This window comes from Hyperoodon ampullatus (genome assembly GCF_949752795.1).
Source record: "Hyperoodon ampullatus genome assembly, chromosome: X".
Taxonomy (NCBI): Eukaryota; Metazoa; Chordata; class Mammalia; order Artiodactyla; family Ziphiidae; genus Hyperoodon; species Hyperoodon ampullatus.
Window position 1 is genome coordinate 19,754,223 of NC_136913.1, and position 25,491 is coordinate 19,779,713.

The following is a 25,491-nucleotide window of genomic DNA, read 5'->3' on the forward strand; positions in this document are numbered from 1 at the left end:
TGTTTGTTTTGTCAGGGGAAAGCCAAGGCAACCAATATCTTTGGGTTTCTTTTATTTCATTTGTGAAGAAGTATTTGAGAAAGGGTGGCGAGAGGACATATCCTGACGGGCTTTTTTTTAACCTGTCCATTAGTAGAAGAGCATGAGAACCTTGGATGTCAACGCCTAACAGACTCTTGAGACCAGCCACCAAACCACAAAAAGCGACTTTCTTCTTGCCTGGCCCTTACATCTCTCCCAATGGATGCAGAGACAGGGAGCAGCGTGGAGAGTGGGAAGACGGCCAACAGAGGCACTCGAATCGCCCTGGCCGTGTTCGTTGGTGGCACCCTGGTGCTGGGCACGGTCCTCTTTCTAGGTAAGTGGAACTGGGCTAGTGCAGTGGTTTCCTTGTGCTGTATTCTGGCAAACCTGGTCAGGATGCAGGTGGAGGGCTGTTTGCTTGTGTTAGTAGGTGGTGCATCCTTAGTTTGTATTAAATATGCAAATGAAAGGAAGCTTTTTCTTTAGGAGGGTAAATAAATAAAAACTCCCAAGTACCAAATGCATAGTCCAGAATGTGAGGTGGGTATAAAGTGGATTCAAGGGGCTAGAGGATTTGGTTGCATCAGGCAAACATTTTTGATGCATTACATTGAGCAAAATGAGTGTTTATGAATTCATAGTCAGATACTTTGATTGATTTTGTGAGGAAAGACTTTACATTGTGATCAAACCATGTTGGAATTTCTTTCCATTTGATTTTTGTCAGTGTTTGCCTGAAAAAATCATGACATTTAACTCACAAAGTACAAATCAGTCTTTAAAAAGGCACCGTTAATGATATTCTTCAATTCCTTTCTAATCCAGTGACTCTGGTGGAATAAAAAATTTAACCCTGCCTTTCTCTTAGATTTAGAAACTAATATGAAGGAAAACAGAGGTTTTTCTCCTAAGATTTGGAAGGTATTGTGATTCATTGATTTTAATGACTTTTGGTGAGAATGATGTACCCAGAGAGTATATATGATGTTAAAAGCATATTCTTATGAGACAGAACAAAATAGAAAGGGGAGAGGAATGTTCTAAAGTTTTAGGCATTTTGAATCTTTGACTCTTCGCCTTTGTATTTTTCTCATACGGCCCATACTGTTTCATTAGCTTGAAAGTTATGTAGGACCAAGCCCTATATTTAGGAGAATCTAGGTGCAGTTTGAAATGTAGCAAGCCTGGGAATATACCTTGGCATATGCAGGATGCAGGAGGCCATGTTTATCTTGGCAGGGGAAAACCAGTAATTAAACTTTAAAAGAGTTAGGGTTGTGTGGTTGAAAACTCTGCTAAAACGAGCAAACCATTTTTCCATGTTTTCTGTGGCTGAAGATTTAGGAAATTAGATGGGTTTATTGCTTTCTGGTACAGCTGAACCTCCTACTCCTGCAACTGAAATTGAGGCTCTCGAAAACTGGTGTGAGATTTCTTGGCACTTGGGGTTTAGGCAAGTGTCCTATTCTGAAATTCAAAACTGGAGGAAAAATGATATGGGCATGTCGAGGGAGTATGTACTATGTGGGAAGTGGACTACAAAGTTAGACTATTTGTGTTTTGTAAACACTCCCAAACTTAAAAATCCAAATGACTATTGTTTATGTAAAAATATGTGCTCTTTTTAATGATGTTACTGCTGCTTGAAGCTTTTTTGAAATTCCTCTCATGATTACATTCTGAGGCTGTAGCATATTATCAGAATGTTCTTGATGGCAGCAAATCTTTTTTTTGGGGGGGGCGCACACCGATCTTAGTTCCCTGACCAAGGATCAAACCCAGTCCCTCTGCTGTGAAAGTGTGGAGTCCTAACCACTAGGCCACTGGGGAATTCCAAATCTTTGTTCCTTGAGAGAAGATGATTCTTTGGGATCAGCTCTGAAGTTTTTAGAGCACATTAACATTCATCAAGCCAGGCGGTGCTATTTTGGGTAAGGAGGCCTGCCTAAGATAGAAAAAATAACTTTCCAATGTGCCCAATAACTTGGCTCTCTCTTACTTAGAATCTTTAGAGAAGCTGTAATGGTGTTAGAGAATAAGGGTGTGGCCTCCCTCAGCCTTAGCTACTCAGTGTGGTCTGTGGACCAGCAGCGTTAGCGTCACTTGGGAGCCTGAGCTCCACCCCAGACCTACTGATTCAGAATCTGCATTTGCACAAGATCTCCAGGTGATTCATTTGCAAATTAAAGTTTGAGAAGTATTGCTTCAGGTGACCATGTCCTTTTGGATGAATACATTCAGAGACATTTGCTTTTAAATAAATGCACACTCTCAAATGAAAAAATAAATGATATTTTTTGTCCAATGTCTCTGCACTATTTCTGACTCCCTTCCTTCCCTCCTCCCCTTTTCACTGCCCAGTTCCACAGGCTCTGCCACCCACCTCCATCCTGCACCTAGCAAAGTCCTTGTCTGAAAATCTCCTGGGGCCTGCCAGACAGTGCTCTTTATGACAGTATTCTGGTTAACGTCCTCTTCTCTTCGAGGCACTTCCGGGTAAACTTTGTGGTATATTTTTCTGCCTATACAACAAGTTCAGTCACATGTCTGCAATTTCTGGCATTCCTCCTTCCCTCTTATTTGTATTTTAGGCTCTGGGGTAATCTCTTTTTTAAAACCTTAGTCCTTATACAATAAGAGTAATAGCCACTGGCCTTGGGGTGGTTTCAGAGAACTTAGAGCCCTAGGATTTAAGGCCTTATATGCCTATACCCAGTTTATTTTATTGTATTTCATTTTTTTCTTTTAGATTTATTTTTTATTCAGGTAACATTGGTTTATAACATTATATAAATTTGATGTGTACAATATTTTCAGCTTTCTGGGCCATGCTGTCTCTGTTGTGGCTACCCGACTGTTGTAGCACAAAAGCAACCATAAACAATATGTACACAAATGGGCATGGCTGTATTCCAGTATAACTTGATTTCTGGACATTGAAATTTAAATTTCGGATCATTTTCACATGCCATGAAATATTCTTATGATTTTTTCCAACCATTAAAAAATGTAAAAAACATTCTTAGCTAACAGACCATTCAGAAAGAGGCAGTGGACTGGACTTCGCCCACAGGACATAGTTTGCTGACCCCCACTTTATGGTCATTCTCACGCTCATGTGGATGATGTCACTGCATTCTGAAGTCATTTCTGCTGCTTATAGACTAACCTAAAATGAGAAACCAAAGTGCTCTTTAAGTTTTTTTAAAAGCCCCTAACCAGCAAAAAGTAACAGTTTCATTTTTTATATTAGAAATATTTTTTTTGTTGTCTCTGTTTTATTCACTTAAACCTTCACATTGTCTGGGCTTGTTGACCCTTCCTTATTTACAGGGTCTTAAGATAACCCCCCCCCCATGGAAATGATGCTCTTCCTTCAGAGACTGGGTTTGTCTGCGTCCTAATTAATTTAACTTAAACTTTTCTTTTACTCATCATCAGGTAAAGATATTTGATTTTAGTTTTGCTCCCTTAGAGGTTTTCGGTCAATAATTATTTTCCATGAAAGAAATAACTCCTTAAAACTTTAAAAAATGAGATATAATTTACATATAACATTATTATATTGGTTTCTGGTGTACAACATAATGATTCAATAGTTGTATATATTGCGAAATGATCACCATGATAAGTCTAGTTAACATCTATCACCTCACAGTTGCGTATTTTTTTCTTGTGATGAGAACTTTTAAGATCTACTCTCTTATCAACTTCGAAATATACAATGGAGTATTACTAACCATAGTCACCAGGCTGTATGTTACATCCCCATGACCTATTTATTTTATAACTGGAAGTTTGTATCTTGAAAGGAATGTCTTTAACTATTTTATTATCTTTTTTCTAAAATAAAATAAGGCTAGTATCAAGAAGGTATTGTCCAGAATCATAAAATATTATTATTTACAATAAAGTTTGTTTTTCCACTGTAAAAAAAAAGACACATGCTCCTTAAAGAACATTTGGTAACCATATAGAAGTAGACTGAAGGGAAAATTTACTCCATGGTTCTACCACCAAGGCATACTGAAATATTCCATACTAATCTTTATGTTCCACATATATATTTTAACCTTTTTTTTGCTTTCTAAAGAAATCAAAAATATAACTTTACGACAAGATACTTCTTTTCTTAAAACCAGGCCTGAGATGTTTGTTCCATAGACAGTTTTCTTGAATCTCTAATGTAACACAGGTAAAAAGACTGTTTGGAGGATGAATGTGGGTTAATAAATAATTCAAGTTGCCACACTGGTAAGTGATGTACAGGTCTTCCATCTCTGGCAGAAATATAGATACCGCCATACTTTCTGATCCTGTTTCTCTATTGAGGGTGCTATGAAAGGCCTTGTCCCCCCTTTACCCGCCACCATCCATCTCCCCATGGCCACATTTCCAAATGATTCCTTATTTCTGCTCACAGAGTACAGCAATAATGAATTCTCCACAATTCCCTTGGCTACCACAAATATTTTCAAAGTCTAAACTCACATCTGCTAATGCCCAGATGCTACCTGAAGTTTACAAATAGGGCCCCCTTCTATACTTCTGCAGAAATCCATTTAGGTGAAGTTACCAGCCAGATGGGGGAAATTAAGCCATTGGTGAAAAGCTACTTCTGTCTTACAGGGCTTTTGTTTGGTTTTGTTTTGGTGGAAGTAGTTGGAAGCTTGGTCCACCAAGCTGCATCTGACTGCTAGATGCATCTGTCTGGCTGGGCCTGGTGGGAGGAGGGTGTGTGGGGTACAGGGCAGGCAGATAATGACTCTGTTGATAGATGGCTGAGTTATAGACGGTATATTTTTACTCTTCCCCCTTTTATGGGCCGTGTCTGTATGGGTGGTTTAGATAAGACGCAGAACTTTAAATGCCACCTATGCTAGCTTTTTCCTTCCACTCTGATTTGGTCCAAATGACACAGTCTCTAAGTTTCAATTTTCCCATCACTAAGATGAGAATGTAGTTGTAAACAAAAAGTGAAATTATGAGACTTAAACCACAGATAATCAGAGATAGAAGAGACTTTAGAGATCATTTAACCCAGTGGTTCTCAAACTTGAGCCTGCATCAGAATCACCGGGAGGCCTTGTTAAAACGCAGATGGCTGGGCCCCGCCCACAGAGTCTCGGAGTCGGAAGGTCTGGGTGGGGCTCGGTCATTTGCATTTCTAATTACCTCCCAGGTGCTGTTGCTGTGCTGCCCTTGCCCTGGGGACCCCACACTAAGAAGCACTGGTCTAGTTGTGCCCACTTGTCCTGTGTTCAAGAGAACCAAGTTTGAGAGCAACCAAGAGTCTCACCAAGGTTACTTAGCTAGTGACCAGAGTCTGGTTCTGTGACACTGAGCCAAGTGGATTTTTGAATTCGGTGTCAACACAGGGAAGGATGAACTGACAGCAAATGTCTCGCATATGTGCCTGACGGTGGATTACTTGGTGGTGGTCTGCTGCAAGCCAGTCATTTCTTTATTTTTGTCTGTTTTTTCAGTGAGTCAAGGTTTCTTAAGCCTCCAAGCTAAGCCGGAGTACTGCCTGAAGCCAGAATGCATCGAAGCTGGTAAGTCAGTTTTCCATCCTGTGTCAAGTTATGATTATGGTACCTTGGTGAGTGGAAGAGAAAACAGGCGGTATTTTTAGTATTTTGTTTGCTTGAGGTTTACCAGGTATGAAATGCAATTCTGATGAAATTTTAAGTTTTCTTTCAAGACTTGGTGTGAAGTCGTGGAACGTAGGTTTCCTGTTTTCTTTTTCCTTGCAATGAAACAGCTGTGCAGTATTCCAAATCATTATAAGGAAATCAGGAAGGGGTGTGGAAGGCTGAATGGCCTCTCTTAAGACCTGGAGACCTTGACCTTCGTATGTCCTTAGCTGGATATAGATTCCCATTTATCTCAAGTAGTCTTTCTGTATCTTCTGGTCAGTGGGTCTGGCCTGTCTGCGTCTAAGCAGGGACCCTCTGTAAACCGATACTTCCACTGTCACCTGGAATCTCTTTGGGTCCTTCTATTTTACGATACAAGTCAAATTTTTCTTGAGGTGACAGGCTGTGTATCAGTGGGTACCCCGAAGTGAAGACGAGAGGTTAAAGTTGCTTCAGTTTTGCAACATCTATCAGTTTCGCCCTCCATAAACCAGTGTTAGGGCCTAGAGTTGCAGGACCTGGATCCCAGCCCCACTCCCATTTTTAAGTGGCCAGGGACACTAGTGTGTGTTTTCCAAGGGGAGAGTGATGGGGTAAGTTAAGCACATGGTCCTTTCACTTTCCTCTTGGCCTTAAGAGAAGAGATTAATGAATTATTGCACCAAATATTTATTGCACTCCAGGCACTGAGTTAGGTTCTAGGAATATAGCAGTGAGGCCGAATGACCAGGTAAGGGAAGAAAGACAACAAACACCCAAGGCAATTAATGGACAAGAAAAATATCAGCTGGTGGTACATGTTATGCAGAACATTAAAAAAAAAATAGAATAATGTGGTGGCAAGTGACAGGATGGCTAGATTGCAAAGTCTGAGGAAATGACATTGAAGGGGCCCTTTGAATAATGAGAAGGGAGTGCTGTGTGAAGATGGAGGAAAGGGCTTTCCGGGTGGGGGGAACAGCTGGGGCAAAGGTCCCGTAGAGGAAAGAGCTTGGGGGACTTCAGGAATGGGACGAGCCTCTGGGTAAGGGGCAGGATGCAGGTGATCAGGGTCAGTGGGAACCCAGGTGCCAGCAAGTTTGAGGTTTTCCTAAGTGTGCTCAGAAGCCTCTGGAGGGATTTAAGAGAGACACAAGATCTTATTAGCCTTCAAAAAGATCTCTCTGTGGAGAGCTCGACTCTGGGGAGGCTTTTGGGGCGGAGGAGAGACTGTAGAGGCAAGAATGGAAGAAGGTCGCTCAGGCAGGTAATTCGGCAAGCCAGGTGAGAAGTGATGCTGTCTTGAATTCAAGATATGGGAAGGGAGACAAGAGGGTTTAGGAGATAAAGAGCTTGCTAAAGGATTGGATGTGGGCTGCAAGAAAATTCAGAGAATCAAAGAGATACTTAGATTTTTGGCGGTGGTTGGGTGGTGGCATTTATTGAGATGGAAAAGACTTAGGTGAAAGGGCTTTTAAACTCTGAGGCCTTATACAAAGGTACTAGGTTAGACAGTTGTGTTATTAGAGTTCTTTTTTCTAAATTGATTTTTTAAATTGAAGTATAGTTGAATTACATTGTTGTGTTAATTACTGCTGTACAGCAGAGTGACTCAGTTATACATATATATATGTATTCTTTTTCATAGTCTTTTCTATTATGGTTTATCACAGAATGTTGAATATAGTTCCCTGTGCTGTACAGTAGGACCTTGTTGTCCATCCGCTCCATATGTACCAGTTTGCACCTGCTAATCCCAAACTTGCATTCCTACCCTCTCCCACCCTCCTACCCATTGGCAACCACCAGTCTATTCTATTAGAGTTCTTTTTTAAAAAATATTTATTTATTTATTTGGTTGTGCTGGGTCTTTAGTTGCAGCACGTGGGCTCCTTAGTTGCAGCATGTGGGATCTAGTTCCCTGACCAGGGATCGAACCTGGGCCCCCTGCATTGGGAGTGCAGAATCTTAACCACTGCGCCACCAGGAAAGTCCCTTGTCCCATTCTTAAGTGATCGACATATATATATGTATATTTTTTAAACCGGGCAATATGTTAAGTGACTTACATGTGCCATCTCATAAAAGTCTTCATAAGAAACCCATGAAGTTGGTGCTATCACCTGGCCCAATTGCACATGAGGAAATGTAGGATTCTAGGAGCTAAATAACTTGCTCCGGGTCACATCCTGAGTTAGCAGCAGGGCTGGGCTTCAAGTTCATGTGTGGCTCCTCTCCATCTGTGCCTGTGTGCCAGAGGCCACGCCAGGAAACTCTCTTGGACCCTGGTCTTGTCTTGCTCTTTTTTCATAACATTAGACCTACTAGAGTCTAGGAACTAAACAACTATTTCAGCTTTTTGATCTCGTCCCAGAAAGGATGAGAAAGATGTGGGAATTCCCAGGTCCTTTCCTGCTCCCAGTGGAGCAGCTGACCTAGGGATTTCTCCAGTGGAGCAAGGGTGACCTGGAGTCGGGTGGGGCACCAGGTGGGACTATCAGAGGACAGGTTTTAGACTTGACGTCACCTTGTGCTTCATCTGTGGAACAGTTTTTGCAGATGTGTGAAATTAAAAATTTTGAACTCAAATTGAAACCCTAAGTCAACTTTTCGTACGGAGGGCCACTTATTTCATGAGTTTTGTCTCTTTATTACGAATCATAATAATGCAAAAGTAAAGCTTGAAGAATGACATTGATTATGTCGCCTCCTGCCAGCTAGTGTTTTCCCTTGCTGCCCTCTTTTTAGTTTTCACCTTGGCGACTGGCTTTCTAATATTGAAAAAGATGCTTCTGCTGTTTCTGTAGCAAAAGGCTCACCAGGGCTACAGTCCTCTTCACTGTAATGTGGGCGCCGCGTGAGTGCCGCGTGGGCGCTGCTGTGCAGTGCGTGGGCGCCGCGTGAGTGCCGCGTGGGCGCCGCGTGAGCGCCGCTGCGCGGTGCGTGGGCGCCGCGTGAGTGCCGCGTGGGCGCCGCGTGAGTGCTGTGGGCGCCGCTGTGCGCTGCGTGGGCGCCGCGTGAGTGCCGCGTGGGCGCCGCTGTGTGCTGCGTGGGCGCCGCGTGAGTGCTGTGGGCGCCGCTGTGCGGTGCGTGGGCGCCGCGTGAGTGCCGCGTGGGCGCCGCTGTGCGGTGCGTGGGCGCCGCGTGAGTGCCGCGTGGGCGCCGCGTGAGTGCTGTGGGCGCCGCGGGAGTGCCGCGTGGGCGCCGCTGTATGGTGCGTGGGCGCCGCCTGAGTGCTGCGTGGGCGCCGCGTGAGTGCTGCGGGTGCCGCTGTGCGGTGCGTGGGCGCCGCGTGAGTGCTGCCTGGGCGCCGCTTTGCGCTGCGTGCTGGCAGGATGAAGTTCGGGAGAGCGACGTTCTGGACTTTTTGCGAGCAGGTGCCAATCTTTTCCGAGATGGCTTCTCTCCTTGACTTTCGTTTTCTCCTCTATTTCCATCTATCCTAATCCCTCTTTCAGAATAAGTGGTGGAGGAAGAATGTAAAGAAACGAGGAAACAAGGAAAGGGCGTGCTAATGATATTGGATAAGGCCAGAGAGGTTGATGAGTGTGAGGCATGATCTATCTGGCCAAGTACAGGCCATATGATCTGGGCTAAATACATAAACCATCCTAAGCTCAGATTCACCATCTGTAAAATGGGAATAAGAGCTTTTATTTATCATACTGGTTGTGAGACTAGAAGAAAATAATGTTGTTGGTAGTACTAGTAATCCAGGTCCACAATGCCCTATCCTTTACCCTGTACCTAGAGAGCATTGTAATGCTCAGTTGGCAAGACTGGACCCGAGCTCAGTTCCTGTGACGGCAAAACTGGATCTTAACTTATGTGAGGCTGTTCTAGACTTTGTTCATCCCACTTAAGAGAGTATGCATTTATCCCCTATAGAATTATTAATGTGCTTGCTGCAGGAGTGCTGCTCCAGACATTGCTGGAGGTATTATATAATCTGTGGTTTAGGCGTTGCATTACTTTTCTAGAATCTATGAGCTCTGAAACATCTGGCCTCAAGAGTTTCGAGTGTTTGTGGAATTGTAATAGCAAATTTGTATGTATGGTTGACAGATTTAGCTACATGCATTCATTCAGGATGCTCAGTTAAATTTGAATTGCAGATATAGGACAATTTTTTTTGGATATGAGTATGTCCCGTGCAATATTTGGTAGTACTTACGCTATAAGAGTAGTCATTTATCTGAAATGCAAATTTCACTAGGCATTGTGTATTTTATCTGGCAGCTGTATTTATTTGACGATGTGCCTGACACTGTTCTAAACACTTTACACGTATTTACTCATTTAATTCTCATGAAAATCCTATGTGGTGCTATTATTATCCCATTTTACAGATGAGGAAACTAAGATACAGAGAGGCTAAGTAACCTGCCTAAGGTTACATAGTTATTGCATGGGTTGTTGGCATTCAAAACCAGGTGGTCTGGCTCCAGAGTCTGTGATGAGGCTATACTGCCTGAAAAGGGCTTAGCATAGTTCCTGGCACAGAGGAAATGCTCAGTATTAGTTATTTTATTGTTACCCCCCCCAGCCCTGATTAAACTTAAAAAGTCAGACTGGTATAAGGAGTGGTGTCTCCACTTCTACTAGATAAACACTAGCTGGAGACTGAATAACAATACCTTATATGCAATGACTTGAGGGAATACATAGCTTGGCCTTTCACAGATTTCCTTCATTATCATATTTCTTTTATTAAAACAATACTCTCTGGTTTTTCTCCATGGAGCTGAGTAGGGGGAGAGGAGTTTTGGTGTCTTGACAGCTATGGTCCCTTGCAATTTGAAGTCACAGTTCCCTTGCAGAAAGTGCAGCAGCCCTGTGCCCAGCTGTGAATTGTGAACGCTGAATTGAGAGGCTGAAGCTGGAGTTTTTCCACGTAGCGGGCTCAGTTCCAAATTCAGTGTGAGTGATGTATTCCCCCACTTTATACCAGGACTGAGGTCAGAGCTGATCTTGCAGTTTAGGTACCTGCAAGAATACTGAGGAGATGGGATACATTTGAGGGTTGGGGGCAGGGGGAGGCTTGGGAAGGTGGCCAGAAAACAACGTGCTTATGTGAATAAAAATGTGTGTGAGGGTCCCTCTGTGTGACTCTAAGTATTGTGTGGGACTGAAACTTGTATGATCCATGTTCCTGAGGTGTCCCATAGCAGATTCATTCTGTGGCTGCACAACCAGAATAACCACAAATATAAACTAAAATGAAGATTTTATGTGTCCTAGCAAATTTGCATATTAAATATTAATGATAAAATAGTAGCAGTAAGTAAAATTGTAATTGGAGACAAACTAATTAATTCTGAAAGATGAAAATATTAAGTAAATTTTAAATTTATCAACCTTAGATTCTAAACCAATTACTTTCTTTTTGGATGTGGAAGGATTGAGCATGATGGGGATATTGAAGTTCTATAGAGATTAAGTTGTTTGTATATTATTAACTTCATCAAAGACAAAAAGCTGTTTGAAATTTTCATAGAAAGTCTAGGCTAGAGAAATACGTAGCCTTACTTTTAAACCTGGAGGAACCACACACATAACCAAACTGTAATATGCGCATCTAAATTTATGCAGATTATATTTTTTTGGCAAGTCATTCAAGTTTAGCTGAAAACTCATTGAGTTTTCATTACTTCAAACATAAATGTATTCTGGCATTAATTAATTATGAAAATCACCCAGGATGTCGTCTTTCCAAGGTCATTAAAATATTGGCCGCCTTTTTAAAAAAAAAATCATTTGGTGCATATCTTTACGCTAGAGTGGTAGCCAGCAGTTGGAAGGGAGTTGGAGTTCAATATTAGGAATTTGGGGACCTTCTCATTTTGTAATGAAAGACTTTTTTTTAAAGCTCATGGATACATATTTAAGTATGAACAAACTTCCTACCGATTGACTATCTTCCATATATAATCGAGTGTGGCCTTAAGAAAGAGGAAAAGATGGCAGATGAGTCTATCATGTCTTTCTGTTGACTCATACAGATGCCCAGTTCTGCCCCTAGACTTGGACAAGAGGGGCCCCTGCCCTGGGCCCTTCATTTAGAATGTTACACTTTGCTCTGCTCTGGCCATTCCTCTCCCCTCCTTAACCCAGAATTCCCTGCAAGATGGCCCCAAGCCTCCTTTTAGGGCCTGTTTGGGTCTCTTCCAGGGCTTCATTCCTCTGAGAGCTGCCCTGAATGTCAAGGGGCTCAAGGATCCACACCTGGCCCTCCAGGGCTTTATAAAGCTATATTGTAAATAGATTTTGTCAACATTTAGGTATTACTTGTGGGCTTCTGTTTCAGTTAGCCTTTGTTGTGGAACAGACCACCCCAAACCTTAAAGGCCTGAAACAAGAGTGATTTAATATTTCTTAGGATGCCTTGGGTTTGGTGGGGTTCCTCTGCTGAGACTGCCTAGGCTCATTCACACAGCTGCATTCAGTTGGAGGGTCACCTGGCCTGGAAGGTCCATGATAGTTTCAGTCACACGTCTGGCGGTTGGTGGTGGCTTGGTTCTTCTTCACGTGGCCTTACCTCCTCCAGGAGATTCTTCAAAGGGCAGTCTCAGGGCTCCAAAGGGATTTAACGTGGAAGGTGAAAGGCCTCTTAAGGCCTAGTTTTGAAACTCATGAAAAGTTACTCTGCCACTTTCTTTTGGTCAAAGCAAGTCACAAGGCCAGCCCAGATTCATGGCAGGGGAAACAGATCCTGGTGGCAAGAGTGGCAAAGTCACCTTGCAGAAGGATGAAAGGAATGGAAGGAAATGTCACACGCGTCCTGGAAAACAATTTACCTCATACTCCATTTGTATTCCTGTTCCAGGTCCCACAGATGTTAGGGGTGCTCTTGCAAAAACCAGTAACAATAATATGACTAAACTTTTATCCACTCACTCTGAATGTAACAGTTTAATATAGTGAAGTTGATTCAGGGCTTCATTTGAGGGGAAATGTAAAAGCCAAGGCTTGGGAACTGGTTGATATGAAATCATTGTTTAATTTGGAAGAGACCAGTACACAATGTTCAGCGCTTGTCATTAATCCTATGATTTTCTTTTTAAATAGCTGCTTCCATCTTGAGTAAAGTAAATCTGTCTGTGGACCCTTGTGATAATTTCTTCCGGTTTGCTTGTGATGGCTGGATAAACAGTAATCCAATTCCTGAAGATATGCCAAGCTATGGGATTTATCCTTGGCTGAGACATAATGTCGACCTCAAGTTGAAGGGTAAGTTTCTACTGGGGTTTGGTGATGCGCTTTACAGAGAGCAGTATTTGACAAGAAAAACATAGTTTTGGATTTGAGGCATGACTGCTCACTCTTTTTTTTTTTTTTTTTTTGTGGTACGCGGGCCTCTCACTGTTGTGGCCTCTCCCGTTGCGGAGCACAGGCTCCGGATGCACAGGCTCAGCAGCCATGGCTCACGGGCCCAGCCGCTCCGCGGCATATGGGATCCTCCCAGACCGGGGCACAAACCCGTATCCCCTGCATCGGCAGGCGGACTCTCAACCACTGCGCCACCAGGGAGGCCCACTGCTCACTCTTTAACTATACTAAATTCACTTCCAAGATTTTTTAGAGTGGAAGATTGAAAGGAAAGTTGTGGAATTTTAATCCTTCAGATCTCAGTGCAAGCCTAGCGTAGCTCATTATGTTCACGTTTGATAATAGTAAGTTCTGCTGCTGAAGGATAAATAGCATTTGATTGAGGTTGGGAGCAAAGGAATAGTTAGTGAAAATCATGTTATATTGGTATACTTATTCATCTGTTATGTTCAGAGCAAACTTCATCACTTGCTCACTGTGTCCTGGATTTTCATGGTTTACAAAATGTACTTAACACTTCATTGTCTTTTGACATCACTTTTGAGAACTCTGGATGACCTTGTGTTTGTCATGTTGTTCCTGTTAACTTCTAAGTTGGCTCTGGGGAGACTGTCCTTTCCCCATGGCCTCTCAGGCAATGACAGGCTCACACACACATACTCACATATGCATGCATGCACACATACTCTTCAAAAGTTGGAAATATCTTTTGCTAGAGGATTTTCTCCTCACAATTGGTCTAATTTTTATGCTGAGTTGTTGGAGAAAACCACTTCAGGACGCAAGTAGAGAGATCTCAAGGCCAGGTAAGGTGAGTGTTTTTAGAAGGCAAAAATAGTATATATATTTTTCGCTTTCTTATAACTGAGCTATGCCATATAACTTGCATTCAGTAACACACCTAAAAGAATTTCTGAAAATTTTTGAGAATCATCATTTTTTTATCTTCTCCATATCCTTTTCCCCAAGATTTTAAGAATTAAGTTCATTAATTTTAATGAAAATTAAATACGTATCAACTTATATATATGTTACAACGTCTGAAACCATTGGCAAAATAATTAGATACCTATTGTCACTGTAAGGAAAAATGTGCTTAAATTTCACAACTAGATATAAATCATATGGACTTACATTTTCTACTAGAAGGCTGAAACTTAGTCTTCATAAGTTATAAATGAGAATTTGCAAGAATGTCAGAGTTTTCCCATAACCCAACAGGTGAGATTCCTGTTCTGTGGAACTGTAAATAGGACCTTGAAGAATGAATTTACTGAGACTTATTTTCATGTAGGATATTAACTCGTGTCGGTCCTTTACCTACCATTCTTGCCTGTTTCCTGTTTCCATTCTCTGGCTTCTTTTCTTCCTAGACAGAGAGATGTGTGCATGCGTGCACACGCACACACACACAATTGGAGAAATATCACTGAAGGATTAAAAAAAGTCAATATTTCCAGATAGATGTTCCTTTTATATTAGTTATAGCCCAAAGATTTCTATCTTCAGGGCATGAAGCAGTTAGAATAATTTAAAGAATTTCTGAGAATGTCTTATTGTAAAAACTAAAATCAGTCTCGATGGGCTTTGTTTGAGGGGGACATGGTATATGGGCTAAAATTCATAGAAGTAAGAGTAAATTGTTCAGAGCAGCACAAGTTTTTTTTTTTTCTACTTTGAAAAACGAAAAAATTTTATTTCCAAGCTCAGTTGTGAAAGTAAAAAGGAGCAAAAATAACATGCAAAAAGTAAAAAGAAAGTCACGCATAAATCCACCCCTAGAAATAACTGCTAATAAAGCAATTGGGTGTATATCTTTCCAGGTGTTTTTTTCCATGTGTGGGTACATATGCATAATCTCATATGCACCGCCTTATATTTAAAAAAATAAAAAATAGCTGGTATTATGCATGCTGCTCCGTCACCTGCTGTAACACATAATGTATTCCTCACAGACATGGATTATGTCAGTAGATGTCTTTCCTTCTTATAAATAACACTATAATAATACCTAAGTTTACAGATCTTTATGGCCTTATCTAAATGTATCCTTAGGATAAATTCCCAGATATGAAATTGTTGTGTTGAAAGAGTATTCACCATTTCATTTTTGTTGCATATATCAGAATCACCCTTTAGAAAGTTATTTTTAGGTCTTCATATATTTTCTTGCTGTTTTAAATGGTTACTTTTCACAATCACCTGGGTTTTTTTGTGGTATAAAGTAGGGGTCAGCAAACTGTGGCCCGTGGGCCAAATCCAGCCCACTGCCTGTTTTTGTAAATAAAGTTTTTTTGAAAGACAGCCACATCCATTCATTTATGCATTATCAATGGCTGCTTCTGCACCACAAAGGCAGCGTTGAGTAGTTGCATATAGAGACCATATGACCCATAAAGCCCATATAACCTGCAAAGCCTAAAATATTTACTCTCTGACCTTAATGGAAAAAGTTTGCCAACTCCTGATGCCTGTTGTAAAGCTTTGATATATCTATATTGGATCTAGGTAGAACTATTTTATTAATTGATAGCTATGTGGTGGGTTTTTGGGATTTTTTGATAGGTAATCATAAAATTAAGAAATAATTATAATTTTTGTCTCTCCCTTTCCTTTTAGTATATTGACTAGATTCTCAGAATAATGTTGAATTATAGCAATGATAATGGGTATGATTTTCTTATTTATTTATTTATTTATTTATTTACTTACTTACTTATTTATTTATGGCTACATTGGGTCTTCATTGCTGTGTGCGGGCTTTCTCTAGTTGCAGTGAGCGGGGGCTACTCTTTGTTTCGGTGCAGGGGCTTCTCATTTCAGTGGCTTCTCTTGTTGCGGAGCATGGGCTCTGCGTGCGCAGGCTTCAGTAGCTGTGGCACGTGGGCTCAGTAGTCGTGGCTCGCGGGCTCTAGAGCACAGGCTCGGTAGTTGTGGCACACGGGCTTAGTTGCTCAGCAGCATGTGGGATCTTCCTGGACCAGGGCACGAACCCATGTCCCCTGCACTGGCAGGCGGACTCTTAACCACTGTGCCACCAGGGAAGCCAGGTATAATTTTCTTATTCCTAACTTGGGTGGTAATGCCTCTAGCATTCCCCCCAATATATTTTTTCTTTTTTTTCTAACATTTTTTATTGTGTTCTGTTATTCCTAGTTTGCAAAAAGGTATTGCTCAAGAAAAATCTCTTCACTGTTTATCAAGAGACTCACACGGAGTATCTCTTTTAACTTCTCAAGATTTTCTCATGCTAAATTAACCTTATAATCTTGAAATAAATCCTGCTTATGAATGGTTTATTATTTTAAGACATTGCTTAAGAATTGAATGAGCTAGTATTTTGTTATATTTGTGTCTGTATTTATGATTCATATTGGTCCATGGATTTTTGTGTGCTAGGTTTGTTAAATTCTGTTATCAAGATTGTGCTGGCCTTGGGCTTCCCTGGTGGCGCAGTGGTTGAGAGTCTGCCTGCCGATGCAGGAGACAACGGGTTCGTGCCCCGGTCCGGGAAGATCCCACATGCCGCGGAGCGGCTGGGCCCGTGAGCCATGGCTGCTGGGCCTGCGCGTCCGGAGCCTGTGCTCCGCAACGGGAGAGGCCACAGCAGTGAGAGGCCCGCGTACCGCAGGGAAAAAAAAAAAAAAAAAAAAAAAAGATTGTGCTGGCCTTGTGAAACAAAATGGGAGGCTCCCCATATATTTCTACACTCTGGGAAAGACACAGACAAATAAATCTCAAGTTATTTTGTGACAAGCACTGTAAAGGATGAATTAAAAAATCAGTCACAGGGCTCTTGCTACAAGTGCCAAGAAGGAGAGCAAAGGGCGGAGTAGGGTCTCTTTTTAAATTAGTATCATCTTGTTCCAGATGTATGTGCTTGAAATATAAAATATGTATTCTTTAAACTTTTAAATTTTGAGGTAATTCAGACTTAAAAGTTGAAGGAATAGCACAAAAAACTCCCATATACCCTTTACCCAGATTTCCTGATTGTTACTGTTTTGCTGTACTGTATTGGCTTTATCATACTATTCTTTCATTCTATCTATAAATGTATAGATTAGAAATATGTAAATGTATAGATGATACTGATACACAGATTTATAGATACATATCTTTCTGAACTCTGCAAGTATGTTGCAGATAATTAGGTATTCTTAAAGTGTGTAAATAGAGCTTTTCAAATATCAGAGGTGCTGACAATCTTATTTTTTAAACACTAGACATTTATTTATTTATTTAGCATGCAAGTTGTTTATTTTGGAAAGTGATCCCAGGAAATAGAGGTGGGGGACTGGGAAGAGTGAAAGATGGAAGGGAGGAAAAGTGAGTCCAAAAATTAAACACTGGTCTTTAAATTCTCTCTGTATGTCTTTATTCTATATCTATGTATCTGTGTATCTCTCTGTCTACTTATCTGTCTAACCATCCAGGTGATGCAAGCTCATTGTAGATCAGCTATAAATGACTAACGAGGAGAAACATAATTCAGATCCCAATACCTGGTGATAACTTTTTAAGTGCAAATATACATATAAAATTATATATATATCTCAAAAGGGATCATGTATTCTATTTTTATAACCTGTCATTTTTACTTGACACGTTAACATGTTTTCAGGTCAATAAAAATAGATCTGTACCATCATTTGCCATGACTACTTTGTGTGGATATACTAGTTTGTTTCATCAATTCATGTGTTGCCATTTAGGTGGTTTCCAAATTTTTTCCTCATTGTAAGCCACTCAGAGCCTGAGTTTTGATGCCACAGAGTTGGATTTGAATCCTGGTTCCCTTTCATTTCTCCTCTGTGTCACTTTTGGTCAATTACTTAGCTTACCTAGCTCAGCTTTTTTATCTTTCGAATGGAGATAAGAATACCCATTTCGTAGGATTTGTGAGGACTAAAGGACATGACCTGTATAAATTACCCAGTCTAGTTCCTGGCGTATAGCAGGCCCTCAGTTAATATTTGTCCTTTGCTCCTCCATTTTGTCTCAAAGATAGATCTAAGGCTCATGAAGTAGTGTCTGTCAAATGCTTTACATTTTATTCTGGTCTTATCCTCTGTAAATATCATGTGCTTTCAAAAATATTGAATACAGTCTAGATATTTTTCCTCACCCTTGATAAAAAAGAGAGAATATCCAAAAATAAAATGCAATACGACCAATCAAAAGAATACCATTTTCTTATGGCTGATAGAGAACACACAGAAACGGCTGTCCAATTTGTGAAATAAAATGGATTTGACAGACCTGGCTGATGAAAAATTGCCCTCTATTGAAGTCAGCAACCTGGCTTCATGAATGTTTTCTTTAAATGGCATATAAGACTCAGATTTCTACTTGGCAAATAAAATTATTTCTTGTTCTCTCCAAGAATTAGGATTTGTTTTTTTAAATAGGCTGAATGTAGTCATGTGTTTGAATGTCTTAAAATTTCCCTCCTACAAAACCTCCCAAATTTGTTTTCATGTGACCATGAGGATGACACAGCATGCACTGCTTATGAACGAACAGATGAAAACTTTGCAAATGAGCACTTATGAAACATGAGGCAATGAGTGAGATAGAACACTTGTGTCGAACAGAAGACAGATGACTCAGGGTAGGGCCAGCTCATCTCTATTATGGAATAGCGATCTTTGCCAATAGTTTATAAAGAATGCAGTATATTATTATGTTTAAGCACAGACAGCACCAGCAGAACAATAAGATGAAGTAGGGTCTATGCATTAATGGGCAGAGAAAGATGATCGTGATTCATAGATTGGTTATTTATTTGTAAATACCTGCTGGCTGAGATTTAAATGATTCTCATAATTAAATAACCCCCCTATAATCTTGTTTTTCCTATTAGTGATCCTAGCCAAATCATCTTTTACAGATATTAAAAAGCTGAAAACTTTAGTTCGGCTCCTGTAAAGTCATTTGATAATTAGAAAGTTCAGATCGTTGAAGACATAGTGAATTGTGTCATTTTCCTCATACAATGAACATGGTATAATGATGTACCAGATTGAGCCTTGACATCATTAAGCTCTTTGAAACAAATGATTTCAGACTAGAAAAAACAAAACAGGGATGTGGTGAGGAAGTGCTAAGGAGCAGCCAGCCACCGTGGTGTGCTTTTTATTACTGGTGAAAGCTCAGCCCCTGTAAGTCTCATTGAATCTGCTGTATAGACTGAGTGCGCCCACTCAGAGCAGACTCCTGTTTTTCTGACCATGCTGGCTCTTTTTCATGTGGCCATACAGGAAGCAACAAATTGCCAGTTTATACATACGTCGTTATCGGTCCTGTGTGCATAGAGGGGTGCTGTGTAAAGATTTGGGCCTGTATCGCAGACTTTTAGAATGTGAAATGAAATGATTTTACCGAAAAAGTTTTGTTGTTGTTGTTCCCATTTTTCCTAATTGCAGTACCCCATATGAGCATGGGTAGGATGGGAGTGTGGATGCGTGAAATGTGAGGACGGGGAAAGAAGTCAAATTTTAAAAAGTTTGGTAATTTCCTGTTAGGAGACATTCACTTCAAATACAGAAATGTATTTCTTCCTGAAGGCTCTGTGAAAAATGTGCATTTAGCTTTAGGACAAGACCTCTTTCTAATAGCTTAAGGAAGTAAAGAGGCCATGAGAATGGCCACCATGTGTAAAAGCTTGTGTTCTGGTAGTTACGACACTCAACATTTTAGGTTTTCTTCTTGTGTATTCATTTCTACCCCCAGTGCATATCCTTGTCTTACTTTTTGACTCCTACCTGTTCCAATCTTTTTATTTTATGATCCGATCTTTTCCCCTGTGGCTTTAATGTAGCTTTTAAAACTTTTGTAGTGGTTAATACTAGACATAAGTTGGGTACACTTGATAAGAACCAGATCTTTTCATTACATTCATTCTGAGTTGTATGCTCTTTAATTTGGGGGAAATGTGCTCGCTTCAAATAGATTGAAATACACAGCTTTTTTTTTTTTTTTTTTTTTTTTTTTTGCGGTACGCGGGCCTCTCCTGTTGCGGAGCACAGGCTCCAGACGCACAGGCTCCGGACGCACAGGCTCAGCGGCCATGGCTCACGGGCCTAGCCGCTCCACGGCATGTGGGATCTTCCCAGACTGGGGCACGAACCTGTGTCCTCTGCATCGGCAGGCGGACTCTCAACCACTGCACCACCAGGGAAGCTCTACACAGCATTTTGATTGTATTAGTCTGTGAACACAGGACTATTTTCTGAGCTTTTACTTTTTTCCTGGCACCAATTGCTTTTAGTCACAAGTAACAGAAACATCAACTCAGACTGGCCTAAACAATAAAGAAGATTTGTTGGCTTGTATGTGGACTTCAGGTAAGGGTTGATCTAGCAGCTGAACCATCCCATTAAGGATCACATTTCTTTCTTTGTCTCTACTCTGACATCCACTGTCTCATGCTTTCTAAGTCTGCTTGGTCATAAGATTGTTGCCAATAGCAATCAGAATTTAGACTTCCTCATTCACATCCAGCAAGAGGTATTGTGTTAGGCATAGGAGGATGCAGAAGTTAATGAGGCTCCCAAGACTACCATGTGGAAATTAAAAATCTGCACATCACAAAATATTTCAGTAGGTACTGTAATCAAGACTCTAGAGGGAATTCCCTGGCAGTCCAGTGCTTAGGACTTGGCACTGGGTTCGATCCCTGGTCTGGGAACTAAGATGCCACAAGCCATGAGGTGCAGCCAAAATAAATAAATAAATAAAAGACTCTAGAGCCGCACTGTTCAGTACCGTAGCCACTAGCCACATGTGGCTTTCAAGCACTTGAAATATGGCTAGCTGGAATTGAGATGTGCTGTAAGTGTAAAATACACACCAAATTTCAGAGACTTCATTTAGAAAACATGTAAAATATCTCACTAGTAAATTGATGATTTATTTCATCAATTACTTATGGAAATGATGATATTTTTAAGGTACATTGGGTTAAATAAAATACATTATTAAACATAATCTCACCTGTTTTATTTTACTTAGTCAAATATAGCTGCAAGGAAATTAACAATTATGTATTTGGCTCAGATAATATTTCTATCAGACAGTGCTGCTCTAGAGGCCTGAATAGGCCATTAGAAAGGTTAGCTATCTGTGAATAAATTCAAATTTATTTCACTGATAGAGAAGGGTCAGAGAACACCTTTATTTAATAATTTTTTAAAAATTTATTTATTTTTATGTATTTATTTTTGGCTGTGTTGGGTCTTCGTTGCTGCACGCGGGCTTTCTCTAGTTGTGGTGAGCGGGGGCTACTCTTCGTTGCGGCACGTGGACTTCTCATTGAGGTGGCTTCAGTAGTTGTGGTGCGCGGGCTCTAGGGCGCAGGCTCAGTAGTTGTGGCACACAGGCTCAGTTGCTCCGCAGCATGTGGGATCTTCCCGGACCAGGGCTCGAACCTGTGTCCCCTGCATTGGGAGGCAGATTATTAACTACTGCGCTACCAGGGAAGCCTGAGAACACCTTTATTAAAAATAGTTCTCTACTCCCATCTCCAGTCCCCCTCTATCCTGTTACCCTATTAGTGTCCTCTGTGGTACTTATAACCATCTGAAATGATCTCATTTGTATACATGCTTACTTGTTTTTCTCATTATGCTTGCTCCCCTCCCTTCCCTCTTCCCCCCATGGTAAATTTTCTGAGAGCCAGAATCTTGTCCATTTTGGGCTTCACTGTAACCCAGCACTCAGCATAGTGCCTGGCATATAGTTGTTGCTCAGAAAATACTTTGTGAAGAAAAAGATCGTGACGTCTGTATGTGGCTGGCTGGGGTGGGGTAGCTTTGTCTTCTCCTCTTTCTCCCCACTTCTGAGCCTGGGACCCTGCATGCTGTCCCAGAAGAGCCGTGAGTTGCAACCAGAGCTTGCCCCTGACAGGAGAGGAAGGGTATTGTTAGTTCTTCATTTGTGTTCTAGGTTTTAGGAAGGCAGGACGGGGGAGTGGACAGTGCAGCAGGCTAGAGCCCTTCTTGGGCCTCCAAGACTCCCTGGCGGTGTGATCTTGTGTAAGTTACAACAAGGAAAATAAGAAGTCACAGGATGGCGGCCAAGTTTGGGCTCTGAAAAGAAACTGGGACTCTGCCACTTATTGGCTATATGACCATAGGCAAACCACTTCCTTCTGAGTCTCAGTTTCTTATCTGGCAATATTGTTGGATTAATTCAGTGAGATGCAGCGAAAGTCTTCTAACAGGGTTTGATAAGTGGCATCTGTTATTACTGCTAATTTCATGAGGATTAAATGAACATTTTAAAAGCACTTGGCCCATAGTAGATGCTTAAGAAATGCTAGTTTCCTAATCAAATAAAAAGTAGAACTTTAATAGATAGGAAAATTTAACAGTATTATTAAAGTAAAATATTGTGATCTAGTTTTTCCCAAAAGTCTCATCATTCCTGTAAACGAGGCAGCTGGTCCTGAAAGAAGCAAACCTAGGGGTGAAAACAATAGGTTAGGATATTTGTGTATTCCCAACTTTTATTGCCGGATCTTGGTCATGACCTGAAACCCTGGAAGGTCTTGCTAATCTAACTTGTCAGACAAAACACTCATTGGTGTATGTGAGTTTTAAATCTCTCCTGTAGGGAAAGAGAGAAGAGGAAAGGGGAATTGGTGAAAACAAGAAGCGTCATCTTAGGCTGCTCCAGGTATTCTTTAGATACCACTATTGTTTGTTGTTGTTGTTCTTGTTGTTGATACCAATTTCCCTTCTCTCTTTTCTTTTCCTCATCCCTAGGGGATCTTTAACTTAGACCCATGTCCCCTCAAGAGAGCTGTCGATAGAATTCAGGGACTTGAATAGGAAAAAAAATTGCATCTTTATTTTCACTAACCTTTGATGGAACTTTGACATTTTCTTTAATTATGACTGTAGGCTACAAACTCTCGTATTATTAGCTGTGACTTTGTTACCAATGGGAATCATCATTTTTTAAAATCTTAATACAGATGTTGCAGGTATCTTGAAATATTATGTACGTACATTACCACTTCAAAAATCATAGTCGTGGCTAGACTCGATGCTAGATCTTATTTAATGAGTTAATGAAGTAGTGCATATATCATGATGTCAAACAGTAAAACAACTGTTTTGTTAACTGTTTTGAAATAACTGGTTTCCATTGTAAACCTATGTTTCTTATCTTATGTTCTTATAGATAATATTTTGAGAATAGCCCATAGGTTTTAAGAGCCTGCCCAGGGGACATATGGCACAAAAAAGATTAAGAACCCCTGCCTATGTAAAGATTGCTGGGGCACGCCTCAAGAGGTATAGTTTTATTTCACTTCAGCCTTTCAATGCATCCTAATTCAGGTGTTTTGAGTGGAGACAGCTATTACATGGACCCACTGGTCCACCCATACCCAAATATTTGAACAGTCCACTGTCTAGAATCCCTGGGTAATGAGCACATTACCAACAGTTAATAGGTGTTTATAATGATATTAGATGAAACCGGAGATAGGTGTTTGGAGATTTGTGCCAGTGCCAAGCCTTGAACTGATTAATAAGTGCAAGCTTTATGGGATTACCTGTGCCACAGAACAAATATAGTTATAGAAGAAATTATTGTCTATTACCACATACCTATCATGAAAGCAGAGGGTTAAAGGTGAGTGCCCAACTAGAGATGATACAGCCTTTGTCATAGTGTAGTTAAAAATATTTATAAACAGTGCAAATGATTGAAAGTAGTTATATACAAAGTAGTGTCTTCATTCATAAGTACATATTATGTGGTGTATGAAAGAGCTCGCTTGTTGTCTGATCTTGAAGACAGGGACTCTTGTTTGAACTTGGAATGGCAGCGGGTGGAGGGGGGCTGTAAATCTGGAGGTGCTGGAGTGAGGTTCCAAGGAGAAGACCGAATCAGTATAACTTGGCTCTGTTGGAAGGGAGGAATGAGCAGCGCTGTTGGTGAGAGATGACAGGAGTGAGATGGCGGATGAAGGATGTCAGAATCCATTTGGGAGATTTTTGACTTGGGGCAAGGAAGCTGAGGTTTCTGAAAGGTGGAGTGACAGCCTGGAAATGCTATGCCTGGGACTCTAGACTGAAAAAAAGGAGTGGAAAAACAGATGAGGGGGCTTGTTTGTAGTATAAATATTTCAATACATTATGAAAAGTTTCCTGCTAGTTAGCTTGAATGTTGTAGGAAGATAGAAACATTTTACTTTAGAAGATTGTCAACTAAATTTGGGATCTTTTGACTAAATATAAGGTTTTTGGCATGAGTAATGACACAGGATATTTGCATCCTGAGAAAGATATATATACACCTACAGTGACACTTCTCAACCTGCCCACACCCAGGCCCTATTTTGCATGGTTGGTGTGTGTAATGTATTTTACTTTGTAGTTGTTCAAAAGAGTTGCATATTTTTGAAAAGCCACTTCCTGAAAGAGGATGACAGGGAAGGGAAGAAAAATCCTAGCTGGCTTTGGCGGTAACAATTCGGAGGCGCACCCACGTGAGCTTTGGTGGTAACGATTCCTGAAGCTCCTACAAGTTCCCACGTGTTCCTGCTTTTGGTTGCCAGAAGCCGGGATAATAACGGAGCTGAGAATACGGGATTTTTGCAGGAACTTCCAAGGGTCATCCAGATTTCACAGCAGAAGCAGATGACTCAGATTTCCTGGGCCTTGAAACCTGTGTCTTAGAGAAATGGGACAATCACTTACCTTTACTATACTCCTAATTGGTCAGTGGCAACACTCAGGCACCAGAAAAATTTAAAAGTTGGTTGCACACAAATGCATGGCCAAACGGAGTTGAAAATTTCGTTCTCGCATTTCCAAACTGCCTGATGAGATGATTTCAGCTGTGCTCTCGTCCTCAATTCTGAGAACTTTTCAACTGCAACTTGAAGGTGTGGATGGGTTGAGCATCTTTACAATGTGGAAAAATCCCCATTTCTCCCCTGATTTACTAATAATGGGGGTATTTCTACTCATTACTGTGAAGTGACCCTTTAACAGATCCCCACCCCCCCCCCCCAATTTCGCAAGAGTACATCACACAGCAGGCCCTGACAGTCTAGGCACTTAATAGAGGTGACCTTATTTAATAATACCCTTGTTACCCTTTGTTGAACTCTCTAAACTGAACTCCCAACAAGCCTGTAAGATGGAAGGTTTATCTACATCTTGGGAATGAGGAAATAGAAGTAGCCGAGCAATACAATCAATAACCAGCCCAAGATCACACAGCTAATAGGCGATGGAGCTAGGATTAGAATTCAGATTATTTTGACCCTCAGCACCTGGTAAAACCCCTGAAAACCAGGAAGGTGGTATTATCCCATTTTACAGTTGTGAAAATTGCAGCTTGGAGAGGTTAAGTAATTCATTCATATTCACACAGCTAGTGACCTATAAAGGCATCTTCCAGAGCAGTGATGTCGAAAAGAAATGTAATGAGTCACAGATGCAACTCACATGTAATTTTACATTTTCTAATAGCTACATTAAAGTAAAAAGGAAAC

At 40.9% G+C, this 25,491-nt stretch overlaps 1 protein-coding gene across 1 annotated transcript in view; it reads left to right on the forward strand.

Moving 5' to 3' along the window:
• Window positions 1-240: 240 nt before the first annotated feature.
• The window catches only part of PHEX (phosphate regulating endopeptidase X-linked), a gene marked incomplete at both ends in the record, with an annotated part of 202,797 nt that continues 177,546 nt past the window's right edge, over window positions 241-25,491 (forward strand). Inside the window, 3 exons of the mRNA XM_079727783.1 lie at window positions 241-358; window positions 5,511-5,579; window positions 12,711-12,872. Of these exons, the coding sequence (XP_079583909.1) occupies window positions 241-358; window positions 5,511-5,579; window positions 12,711-12,872 (349 nt within the window). The remainder of the gene's footprint in view (window positions 359-5,510; window positions 5,580-12,710; window positions 12,873-25,491) is intronic.